Below are 13,404 nucleotides of genomic sequence, written 5' to 3'. Positions count from 1 at the left end.
ATCCATAGACTACACCGCCATCAGTATAGAAAAAAACTTAACGTTTCGGGTAAATACCCTTCATCAGACATGTCTGTTGTGGTAAATGCTCTCAGAGTTAGAAAGGTCTAGGATTAGGGGTGGGCTTCCCGAGAGCAAAAAGGCTAACCAGCAACAAGTATTGTGTAAAGTGAGCGGTATATCCTTAGAATGGGTCATCAATATCAGATCGATGGTGGCCCAGCCCCCCCACCAATAAGTTGCTATCATCCTCGTTTTTGGGCATATTCAAGCATTCAATGGAGCTGAACAGCTCGGTTCCTTCCAAGTTGTAGTGGCCACTGCTGGATACTGCAGATCAGCTCCTATTCTGCAGTTTAGTCTTCCCTCCAGTGAGGGTCTCAACATTCGTTAACATGCTCTCACATTTTGTGCATCATACTCCAGTGCACCCTTCATCAAGACTGCCATACAAAACTCCAGTGTTGAAGAATCAAGGCCTTTGATTTAGTGTTTTGTGTCCATATTTTTAAGAATATTCTTCGTTGCTGGTAGCATATTAATATAATGATCCTTGTGATTCACTCTGGTTGTACATTCTTAGACATTTCTTCACATCTATCCTCGACTGATAAAAAGGGACAGTGAAGTGAGTTTAATTCTCCTAGGGTTTAGTCCTAAACATTTCCTGCCAGAAGCTTCAGAGTATATATTAACACTTACAGTATGTCTCCAATTACCCACTGCCCAGAAAGCTAGGGCGGAAGACGTAGTCCATCAATTGAAGCATTCAGCTTGGGTCCGTCCCATGAGATACTGTTCACACGGAGCAGCGGGCCTATGTTACACGACTGCTGTAAGAGATTGCTATGACTTTCTATACATCTGATGTGTCTGCTTTTTTCTAAAACCGCATGAGCTCCATTCTGTTTCCCATTGCAGTGGCAAAAACCCATAATACCCAGTCTGACTAGAAGGTTTTCTGTATAGAGATATCACCATAAAACCTGATGATTCTATGTGAAATCTACTGAAGTCAACACTATGGCCTCATTCATCAAGACTGGCATTGTCCACATCGGTCTTGAAGAAGGGAATTATGTTTAGGTGCCGTCTTAGTATTCAGTTTCCTTTCCTGTTTTTTGTAGATCTTTGGACAATAAACTAAAGAAGGAGAAATGTAAGAGAGGCAAAGATCTCCTCCACCTTTTGTCATAGAAATTATGCTGCTCACATCTAGCCTTGGAAGAGAGAAAGAAAAGAAACATAGGACCATTAAAAGACTATGATCTTCCATACTTGTTGTGTCTGTCATGGCCACCTTACACTGGATTATGCCCTATGCGGTTCTTTCCCCTATATGGTGTCATACAGTGTACAAATAATCATAATAATCACTATATAGTAAGGAAAAGTGGTATACACTGTGCCCAAATAACAGTGCTAGAAACTGCCTATTATAAATAACGTCGCTATATTATATTCTCACCTACTGTATCCTCACCCATCCCTTGTAGACTGTGAGCCCTCGCGGGCAGGGTCCTCGCTCCTCCTGTACCAGTCGCTGTCACATTGTGTTCAAGATTATTGTAATTGTTCTTGTATTATACCCCTTTTTCACATGTAAAGCGCCATGGAATAAATGGCGCTATAATAATAATAATCATATTCTCCAAGTATAATATACATTACCTAAATAGCAGTGCTACACAATTCATAGATTTCCATTACCATGCGTAAGTACACACTACCAGCTAACAGCCCACACTACCAGGCATAAGCGCACACTACCAGGCATAAGCTCACACTAGCATGCATCAGCTCACACTACCATGCATCAGCGCACACTAGCATGCATCAGCGATTTTGTACAGCAACCTTTGCAGTTCACAGCTGGCCGGCTCACACGCTGTCCTCTGCGTCCTTAATGACGTCACCGCTCGTCAGTGCTACTGGTTCTCACGCTACTCTGTGTGATCTAGCAGCCGCGGTGAGCGGTAACATTACTGATGTCACCGCTCATCACAGCCTCCAATTGTAGCTGAGTCGGGGATCGTCGTGGGACCTCCATATTATGGATTATAGCAGACCTTGTGGATTTTTTTTTTTTTTGTTAATAAATGAGTAAAAGAGGGTAATTGTCGGGGAGTGCTTTTTACAGTTAAAAGACTTTTGAATGTGTGTGTTTCTTTCTTCTGACTACAGAGTTAGTAATGGGAGCGCAGACATTACACATCTGACATCAACCCCAAAACAATTACCCAAATTGCCACCGCACCAGGGCAATCAGAAAGAGCCAAAGCTAATGGATCTAATGGATGTGCCATTTCTGGAGCTACTGAGGACTAGTGTTTTTATTCTGGGAAGGGGCCAATATCCATGACCCTTCCCAGCCTATTAATATCAGCCTGCAACTGTCTGCTTAGCCTTTGCCGGTTATTAAAAATAGGCGAGGACCCCAAGTCATTTTTTTTTTGTTCCGCTCTTTTTAACAACCAGGAAAAGCTACGTGGATGAGCTGCGAGCTTAATAGGCTGGGAAGCTCCATGGATATTGGCCCCTTCCCAAAATCATAACATCAGCTCACAACTGTCTGTTTTCCCTTAGCTGATTATTAAAAAAGGGTGGGACCCGAAACCATTTTTAAATTAATTATTTATTTAATAGGTTAAATAAGGCTAAACTAGCACCCTTTAGTGCCTTTCATGTGACACTAAAGGGTGCTAGTTTATTATATGTAGGGGACTTCTATCCTATTTAGTCTATCTATATCTTTATTAGTTTGTAAACTAGCTTTAAATGAGAGAGAATTACAGTATGTAAAAGCTGGTGTTAAAATTGCATACACATGTCACACGGATAGCTAGTTAAGAAAAAATAGCATTGTACATGCATGAAACTCGTTCTACTTTTCTGGATCAACGTCGGACCGATTTTTTATATGCTAGTTTGACTCCAGGCTTATGCTCATTCTTTCTTTTTCTTGCTTCGTTTGTAGATTAGGACATATACTTATTACAATGATGGATATAACGTACTTGTTTAATAGCCTCACTTATTCCTTTAACTTAGAGGAGAGCGCAAGGAGAATGAGGCCCTAGTGACACAATACTTCATTAGACTGTGTCACAAATTCTAGATAATGTCAAGCTTAAAATCCTAAAGCTACATCCAACATCAGAGATACCAGGGATCAGTTTTCGACAAAGATAAGATCATTTTTGAAATATATATGAAAAGAGAAAACAATAACTTTTCACATATATTTTTTATAAGTCCTAATAGGAATCACATATTCTTGCTATGCAATTTTCTAAAATTTGTATCTCTGGTATAAAGTTGCAAAGCAACAACACAAAAAGTGAAGCTGTTCTTTCCTGCAAAACAAATTAGAACTGCTGTGTTATTTGCCATCAACTATTTTTCAGTGGCTGGTTCCTCTTCATTGGCATTCTTCCAGCACCATTGGACCTGGATATTTTTTCCCCTCATTTCCCAGTATGCATTGCTCCTACCATTGTCCAATTACTTAACTGCCCAAAACTGAAAACTTACCTCTTCAGTATGCCTTTATACACTGTGACAAGAGGGCAAGGGCAGAGACAAAGCCCCGACCCCTCTTCCTGTAATCCGTCATGACGTCTCTGTTTCTGGGGATGGATTACACTTGACAACAGGCAGTGAGGAGTAAGTTAGAAGGGAGACCGCTAATAACTGGCACTATGCGTCGATTTTTCGATTCCTCATGCAAGTCTTGCCCATCTTTCCCAAAAAATGATATAAGTAATCTATTATTATTTTATTTTTTTGCACTCAAAGCCCTGTATTTGTTGCTGTTTTGTGTAGGTCTTGGAAATGTTATTTAACAGAACCATTTTTAGATCATTTAAAGCCATAAAGTGTGTTGTTTGCACGTTAAAACTTAGTGAATGACGACTGCATTAAATGGTGACTTAAGTTTGTTTTTCCATTTTATAATATAAATACTAAATGTATCTTTGGAGAAATATCTTACAAAACTGTTGGTTTTTTTTTTTCATTATTTGCTTTCTATGTATAGCTGTAGACTGTGTCGAGATGTACCTTAGATTCATATAAAATCAATGTTAACTGGAAAGCGCACTAATAAAAGAAAATCTAAGCTGGATATTAAATTAAGTGCCTTGTTACATTCATTTTCAGAAAAGCCTCGGTCATTATATTTGTGCTATTTACACAGAGTGCTGTTATATTAGTCCTCATGACTCGACATTAAAAACATTAAAAAGCACTCTACATTAAAATGGCATTTTGAGATTAAGGACCTCACCATCATATGCTTAGAACACATGTATAGTACCTTGTGCTCGGAGTGTAAATGAAGTCTGATGAAGGGGTCTCTGTGCACAGAATGTAAAACAGTATGACGACAGCACCTCTGTGCCCAGAATGTAAACTACCTGATGAAGGGCCCTCTATGCCCAGAATGTAAACCTGCCTGATGAAGAGACCTCTCTGCCCAGAATATAAACCTGTCTGATGAAGGGCCCTGTATGTCCAGAATATTAACCTGCCTGATGAAGAGACCTTTCAGCCCAGATTGTAAACCGTAATGACGACAGCACCTCTGTACCCAGAATATAAACCATCTGATAAAGGGCCCTCTATGCCCAGAATGTAAACCTGCCTGATGAAGAAGCCTCTCTGCCCTGAATATAAACCCGCCTGATGAAGGGCCCTCTCTACCTAGAGTGTAAACCTGCCTGATGAAGAGACCTCTCTGCCCAGAATATAAACCTGTCTGATGAAGGGCCCTGTATGTCCAGAATATTAACCTGCCTGATGAAGAGACCTTTCAGCCCAGATTGTAAAATGGTATGACGACAGCGCCTCTGTGCCCAGATACTAAACCACCTGATAAAGGGCACTCTATGCCCAGAATGTAAACCTACCTGATGAAGAGACCTCTCTGCCCAGAATATAAACTTGTCTGATGAAGAGACCTCTCTGCCCAGAATATTAACCTGCCTGATGAAGAGACCTCTCTGCCCAGAATATTAACCTGCCTGATGAAGAGACCTCTCTGCCCAGAATATAAACTTGTCTGATGAAGAGACCTCTCTGCCCAGAATATTAACCTGCCTGATGAAGAGACCTCTCTGCCCAGAATATAAACTTGTCTGATGAAGAGACCTCTCTGCCCAGAATATTAACCTGCCTGATGAAGAGACCTCTCTGCCCAGAATATTAACCTGCCTGATGAAGAGACCTCTCTGCCCAGAATATAAACTTGTCTGATGAAGAGACCTCTCTGCCCAGAATATTAACCTGCCTGATGAAGAGACCTCTCGGCCCAGAATATAAACTTGTCTGATGAAGAAACCTCTCTGCCCAGAATATTAACCTGCCTGATGAAGAGACCTCTCTGCCCAGAATATAAACCTGTCTGATGAATGGCCCTGTATGTCCAGAATATTAACCTGCCTGATGAAGAGACCTTTCAGCCCAGATTGTAAACCGGAATGACGACAGCAATCTCTGTACCTAGAATATGAACCTGTCTGATAAAGGGACCTTTGTGCCCACAATCTGAACCTGTCTGATGAAGCAACCACTATGTCCAGAACATGGACCTGCCAGATGAAGGGAGGAGCATTTGTGCCCAGATTATGATCCTGCCTGATGAAAAGGCCCCCTTTGCCAAGAATTTAAACATACACACGTGGTCAAAATTGTTGGTACCCCTCGTTTAATGAAAGAAAAACCCACAGTGGTCACAGAAATAACTTGAATCTGACTAAATAATAAATTAAAAATCTATGAAAATGAAAGTCAGACATTGCTTTTCAACCCTGCTTCCACAGAATTTTTAAAAAAAATTAAACTCGTGATATAGGCCTGGACAGAGATGATGGTACTCTTAACTTAATATTTAGTTGAACAACCTTTTGAGGGTACCAACAATTTTGACCACATGTGTATCTGAAGAAGACTGTTTGCCCAAAATGTAAACCTACCTCATTGAATACTGGGCCCAAATATAAAGCAGTCTGTTGAAAATGCCTCTGTGCTCAGAATGTAAACCAGCCTGATGAAGGGCTGTAGCGCCGGCGTCCCTGCCCTCTGCTAGGCAGGGACGCTGTTCCCCTCACCTCCCTGCTCCGTGCCCGGCGTCCTCCTCCCGCTCTGCTGGCAGCGCGCGCTCCTTCCCGTCCACTGTGCTTAGGGCGCGCGCGCTCTCCCTCCCTCTTAAAGGGGCCGCGCGCGCCGTCCTAAGGAGTCCCCGGCCAATGGCCGGAGGACTTCACCATATATAAGGCACCTCCTCCAAAATGGAGGTGCCCAAGCAATGTTGTTGCACTGTTCACTACTCTGCTTCAGCCCTCAGGTCCCGTTGCCAGTTCCTGCCAGTTACCTGCCAGATTCCTGCCTGATTATCTGCTACCTGCCTGCTAGTCTGAGGTCCGACGGTCTGCCTTACTACTCCTGTCAGTCTGTCTAAGGACCAGTCTGCCCGCTCACCTGGGAGCGCACATCAGCCACCTGCCTGCTTGCCCGAGGTCCGACGGTCTGCCTTCCAACTCCTGTCAGTCTGTCTATGGACCAGCTTGCCCGCTCACCTGGGAGCACACACCTGCTACCTGCCTGCTAGTCTACCTGGAGGCTCCGCCGTCACGTGCTGTGACCACCTGCCTGTCCAGTGACTCCTGCTCGCTCACCTGGGAGCGCTCATCTGCTGCCTGTCTGCTAGCCTACCGGGAGGCTCTGCCGTCACGTGCTGTGACCACCCGCCTGTCCAGAGACTTCTGCCCGCTCACCTGGGAGCGCTCATCTGCCGCCTGTCTGTTGGTCTTCCTGGAGGCTCCGCCGTCACATGCTGTGACCACCCGTTCATCCAGAGACTCTCGCCTGCTCACCTGGAAGCTCATGTCTATCATCAGCCGCCACAGGTCGTACCAACCCTTTACCTAGAGACTGCCCCGGTCACTTGCCGTGACCATCTGCCCGTTCATCCAGAGACTGCCCCGGTCACTTGCCGTGACCATCTGCCCGTTCATCCAGAGACTGCCCCGGTCACTTGCCGTGACCTCCAGCCCGTTCACTCAGAGACTGTCCCGGTCACCTGCTGTGACCTCCTGCCCGTCTTCCCTGGTCGCCACCCGCTCCCTTACAAGGACTGCCCCCTTGTATAGTAGCTCAGAGGTTCCGCCTCCCAGACCCGTTACAGTTTGCTCGGGCCATGGAACCCGGTGGCACCCAAGCTCCCTCGCTCTCGGACCTGTGTCATGAACTGTCCCGTCAAAGGTCCCAACAGGAGTCCATCCTGGGTCACCTGCGGAATGTCAATACTCGCCTGGACACTCTGACTGCTCCACCAGCAACCTCCGCCAGTGCCATGTCTCGCAATCCGGCAGCCCCGCTGCCCACTAATACCATGGTATCCTACCCCGGACCCCGGCTTTCTGCACCTCCTCGCTTCGGAGGCGACTCCGCCCAGGCTCGGGGCTTCATAAATCAGTGCACCCTGCACTTTGAACTATTGTCCCACCAGTTTAACTCCGACCGGGCCAAAATTGCATTCATCATGTCCCATCTCACCGGGGAGGCCCTGGCCTGGCTAAATCCTCTATGGGAGAGAGGAGACCCCCTGGTGTCCGACTTGCCTGCCTTTCTCACGGCTTTCCGGAAAGTCTTCGACGAACCCGGACGGAAGACCTCATCCGCATCATCTCTGCTACGCTTCCGTCAGGGAAGTCTCACCGTGGGCCAATATGCCATATGGTTCCGTACCCTTGCCTCGGAGCTGGCCTGGGATAACGACGCTCTGGTATCCGTCTTCTGGGAGGGTCTGTCCGGCCGTATTAAAGATGAACTTGCCGGTCGGGACATTCCTACCACTCTCGATGACCTAATAACTCTTGCCACCCAGATTGACCTACGGTTCCAGGAGCGTGCCAAAGAGGTCACCCGTGAGAGGAGGTTTCCACGTCTAGCTCCTACTTTTCAGAAACCCGTCACTCCATCTGTCTCTCCCCAGGTACACTCTCCTGAGCCTATGCAGGTCGACCAGACCAAGATGGTCAAAACCCGTCAGGACTTACGCCGTGCCGAAGGGAGCTGCTTCTACTGTGGCAGTAAGGAGCACCAGATCCGTACCTGCCCGGAGAGGTCGGGAAACGCCTGTGTCTAGGTTCGCTCAGAGAGGTCAACCTAGACAAGAATAAATCCTCTCCATCTCTGCTACTGTCAGTCTCAATTATCTGCGGGGAGAATCGTTATTTCGAACTAGCCCACTTGACTCTGGAGCGGCCGGGAATCTTATCTCACAGTCCCTGGTAGAAAAATACCGCATTCCCACCAAACCTCTGGCTGTACCAATATCTGTCGCTGCTGTGGATGGGGGCCTCTTACCACGACCCATCCAACTCATCACCGAATCCGTAACTCTGCAAGTGGGAATGCTGCATTCTGAGAGCATCTCCTTTCATGTTCTGCCTGGACTCTCTCACGCCCTCTTGCTAGGCCTACCTTGGCTCCAGAGACATGCACCCGTGCTTGACTGGCAGACCGGAGAAGTCCTTCGCTGGGGACAGGACTGCCATAAGACCTGTCTGGTTCCCGTCCATCCCGTCCGTCCTTCTCCTACCCCAGCTAATCTACCTGGACTTCCGATTCCTTATTGGTCTTATGCTGATGTCTTTAATAAAAAGGAAGCAGAGACACTACCCCCTCATAGACCATACGACTGCCCTATCGACCTGTTACCTGGTACTACTCCTCCCCGTGGGCGTATTTATCCTTTATCCGCTGCTGAGACCCGGTCGATGTCCGAATATATTGAGGAGAATCTGGCCAGGGGATTCATCCGGAAATCTACCTCTCCGGCGGGAGCAGGCTTCTTTTTCGTCAAAAAGAAGGACGGCTCTCTCCGTCCCTGTATAGACTATAGAGGCCTTAACCAGATCACGGTGAAGAATAAGTACCCCCTTCCGCTCATTCCGGAGTTATTTGATCGCCTGAGGGGGGCTAGAATCTTCACCAAACTGGACCTCCGTGGGGCGTACAACCTGGTTCGTATCCGTCAGGGGGATGAATGGAAGACGGCATTCAACACCCGGGACGGCCACTATGAATATCTGGTAATGCCCTTTGGTCTCTGTAACGCTCCTGCCGTCTTTCAAGAGTTGGTCAATGACATCTTCCGGGACCTTCTCTACTCCTGCGTAGTGGTGTACCTGGACGACATCTTGGTCTTCTCTCCGGATCTCCAGACTCACCGGAGGGACGTTCGTCAGGTCCTGCTCAGGCTCAGGCAGAATCACCTCTTCGCTAAATACGAGAAGTGCCTCTTTGAGCAGACCTCGCTTCCGTTTTTGGGCTACATTATTTCTCAGACCGGCCTACGAATGGATCCAGAGAAACTGTCTGCCATCGAGAAATGGCCTCGACCGGAGGGGTTGAAAGCCATTCAGCGATTCCTGGGCTTCGCCAACTACTACCGCCTCTTCATACCACACTTCTCTTCCCGGACTGCCCCAATTTCCGCGCTCACCCGTAAGGGTACTAATCCCAAAGAGTGGCCGCCCGAAGCAGAGGAGGCCTTTCTTTCCCTAAAACAGGCCTTCTCTTCCGCCCCGGTGCTGCATCGCCCGGACGGCAACAAGCAGTTCTTCCTGGAAGTTGACGCCTCCTCCTCTGGAGCCGGAGCGGTACTTACTCAAAAATCATCTTCCGGGAGAATGGTAACTTGTGGCTTCTTCTCCAAACTCTTCTCCTCTTCTGAGCGCAACTATTCCATAGGAGACCGAGAGTTATTGGCCATCAAACTGGCATTGGAGGAGTGGCGTTACCTACTCGTGGGGGCTCTTCACCCGGTAATAATTTACACTGACCACAAGAACTTGGCTTACCTCCAGCATGCCCAGAGACTTAACCCGCGCCAAGCCCGGTGGTCCTTGTTTTTTGCTCGCTTTGATTTTGTTCTTCATTTTCGCCCGGCTGACAAAAACGTCAAAGCAGATGCCTTGTCCCGATCCTTTCTGGTGTCCGATCTCGAGGAAGAACCTAAACATATCATCGATCCCGCCAGAGTAATGCAGGTGGCTCCCGTGAGTCTAAATCGTCTCCTTCCCGGTAAGACGTTCGTATCAGTACCTGATCGGGAGAAGATCCTACACTGGGGTCACTCGTCTAAACTAGCTGGCCACGCCGGTCAGAAAAAGACCCTCCAGCTTATTGCCCGGCACTACTGGTGGCCTACCCTGCACAAGGACGTAATAGACTTTGTTTCTGCCTGTGTGTCCTGCGCCCGCAACAAAGTCCCGAGACACCTGCCAGCCGGTCGCCTTCTTCCGCTTCCTGTGCCTGCTGCCCCCTGGCAGCATATTGCTATGGACTTCATAACTGATCTCCCCGTCTCTGCCGGTTGTACGGTCATTTGGGTGGTCGCTGACCGCTTTTCCAAGATGGCTCACTTTATTCCTCTGCCTGGCCTCCCGTCTGCACCCGAGCTGGCTAAAGACTTTATCCGCCACATCTTCCGTCTTCATGGCCTGCCCCTCCACATCGTGTCGGATCGTGGGGTACAGTTCACCTCACGTTTCTGGAGAGCCACTTGTAAACTGCTAGACGTCACCCTGGACTTCTCTTCCGCTTACCACCCACAGTCTAATGGTCAAGTGGAGCGGATCAATCAGAACCTGACCAGTTACCTCCGGCACTTCATTAATGCCCATCATTCTGACTGGGTGGATCTCCTACCATGGGCCGAGTTCTCCTATAACAATCACGAGAGCGAATCCTCCTCCAAATCCCCGTTTTTTGTAGTCTTCGGTCAGCATCCTCGGATTCCTTTTCCTGTCTCCACCTCTGTGGACAACCCGGCTGCGGAATCTCTCGTTAGCAAATTTTCCTCCATTTGGGAGAGTACCCGATCCGCACTCCTCCAGTCGTCCGAACGGATGAAAAGACACGCTGACAAAAAACGCCTGGATCCCCCACAATTTCGTCCTGGAGATAAAGTCTGTCTCTCGTCTAAATATGTCCGACTCAAGATACCTTCTTACAAGTTAGGGCCTCGGTTCATCGGTCCTCTGGAGGTCATCAGTCAGATCAACCCGGTGGCCTATAAATTAAAACTCCCTACCAACTTACGGATCCCTAACTCCTTCCATGTATCTCTCCTCAAACCTGTGGTACTTAACTCTTTCTCCAAGTCTACAGGTACGCCTCCTGCTCCGGTTTCTGCTGAGGACGAGTTTGAGGTAGAGAACATTCTTGCCACCAAAAGGGTAAGAGGAAAGACCTTTTTTCTAGTAGATTGGAGGGGGTTTGGTCCTGAGGAGAGAACGTGGGAGCCCCGGGAGAACATCCATGCCCCTCTTATCCTAGCTAAATTTCTGTCTGGCCTAAAAAAGGGGGGGCCTAAAGGGGGGGGTACTGTAGCGCCGGCGTCCCTGCCCTCTGCTAGGCAGGGACGCTGTTCCCCTCACCTCCCTGCTCCGTGCCCGGCGTCCTCCTCCCGCTCTGCTGGCAGCGCGCGCTCCTTCCCGTCCACTGTGCTTAGGGCGCGCGCGCGCGCTCTCCCTCCCTCTTAAAGGGGCCGCGCGCGCCATCCTAAGGAGTCCCCGGCCAATGGCCGGAGGACTTCACCATATATAAGGCACCTCCTCCAAAATGGAGGTGCCCGAGCAATGTTGTTGCACTGTTCACTACTCTGCTTCAGCCCTCAGGTCCCGTTGCCAGTTCCTGCCAGTTACGTGCCAGTTACCTGCCAGATTCCTGCCTGATTATCTGCTACCTGCCTGCTAGTCTGAGGTCCGACGGTCTGCCTTACTACTCCTGTCAGTCTGTCTAAGGACCAGTCTGCCCGCTCACCTGGGAGCGCACATCAGCCACCTGCCTGCTTGCCCGAGGTCCGACGGTCTGCCTTCCAACTCCTGTCAGTCTGTCTATGGACCAGCTTGCCCGCTCACCTGGGAGCACACACCTGCTACCTGCCTGCTAGTCTACCTGGAGGCTCCGCCGTCACGTGCTGTGACCACCTGCCTGTCCAGTGACTCCTGCTCGCTCACCTGGGAGCGCTCATCTGCTGCCTGTCTGCTAGCCTACCGGGAGGCTCTGCCGTCACGTGCTGTGACCACCCGCCTGTCCAGAGACTTCTGCCCGCTCACCTGGGAGCGCTCATCTGCCGCCTGTCTGTTGGTCTTCCTGGAGGCTCCGCCGTCACATGCTGTGACCACCCGTTCATCCAGAGACTCTCGCCTGCTCACCTGGAAGCTCACGTCTATCATCAGCCGCCACAGGTCATACCAACCCTTTACCTAGAGACTGCCCCGGTCACTTGCCGTGACCATCTGCCCGTTCATCCAGAGACTGCCCCGGTCACTTGCCGTGACCATCTGCCCGTTCACTCAGAGACTGCCCCGGTCACTTGCCGTGACCATCAGCCCGTTCATCCAGAGACTGCCCCGGTCACTTGCCGTGACCTCCAGCCCGTTCACTCAGAGACTGTCCCGGTCACCTGCTGTGACCTCCTGCCCGTCTTCCCTGGTCGCCACCCGCTCCCTTACAAGGACTGCCCCCTTGTATAGTAGCTCAGAGGTTCCGCCTCCCAGACCCGTTACAAGGGCCCTCTATGGCCAGATTGTAAACCTACCTGATGAAGGGGCTTTTATACCTACAATATAAACCTACCTGCTAAAGGGGTCTCTGTGCCCAGACTATAAACCTGCCTGATGAAGGGCTTATGTGTTTACAATGTAAACCGGCCTAATGATGGGATCTCTATAACCCAAATGTAAACTTGCCTGCTGAAGGGACCTCTGTACCTCCAAAATGCTAGTTATATTACCTGCTTCATCAGGACCAAAACTATAGATAGCACAGAGTTATTTTTATTTTAGGGCCTGAGATGGGAGAAGTGCGAAGGCCCTTCTGCCACATGGCAAAATACTGACATTACAAATGGCTCATAAATGTGAGCTCTACAACTGATCTTGCATTGGGGCTCTGGATCATTTAGGATGGTCACCAAATGATTGCGGGGGTATTTTACACCATTTAACTCCTTGGCTCTTTTGATTGTATACACTGCGGTCCTCATATGCTTGGTATGTGACATCCAGTTTCACTTGCAATACAGAAGGGATCACTACGCACCACCCTTCAAATCTGATGATCCGTTCCTGTAGAAGTTTGCCTTTGCGCCCCTCTTGCTGTCATTCCAGTTCACCATTTTTCTCCCAACCACTGTTACACTTAATGTCAGAATTTAATTTTTTCACCATTTTGTTCCACATAGATATTTTTTTTCCCATTTTTCGCTCCATTATGTAGTTTAAATGAATGGTGTCATTCAAAACTACAACTCCTCCTGCAAAAGAACGAGCCCTCATATGGCTATATCGATGAAAAATAAATAAATTGTGGCTCTTGGAAAAAGGG

General features: G+C 48.6%; 1 protein-coding gene across 4 annotated transcripts in view; it reads left to right on the top strand.

Moving 5' to 3' along the window:
• DYNC2H1 (dynein cytoplasmic 2 heavy chain 1) overlaps nt 1-13,404 on the top strand; it is a 525,522-nt gene that overhangs the window by 486,858 nt on the left and 25,260 nt on the right. The window contains exon 86 of one of the 4 annotated variants that reach the window (XM_073662118.1): nt 1,128-1,157. The exons of the other annotated variants lie outside the window; for them this stretch is intronic. Within the exon in view, the coding sequence (XP_073518219.1) occupies nt 1,128-1,142 (15 nt within the window). The 3' untranslated portion in view covers nt 1,143-1,157. Of the gene's footprint in view, nt 1-1,127; nt 1,158-13,404 lie in introns of those variants that run through there. 4 annotated transcript variants of the gene reach the window in all.

The sequence above is a fragment of the Phyllobates terribilis genome, unplaced genomic scaffold, assembly GCF_046119375.1.
Source record: "Phyllobates terribilis strain yellow unplaced genomic scaffold, ASM4611937v1 Scaffold_2__4_contigs__length_985480577, whole genome shotgun sequence".
In the NCBI taxonomy this organism is placed as follows: domain Eukaryota; kingdom Metazoa; phylum Chordata; class Amphibia; order Anura; family Dendrobatidae; genus Phyllobates; species Phyllobates terribilis.
Note: the sequence above shows the minus strand (reverse complement) of the source record. Positions and strands in the feature narration are given on the sequence as shown.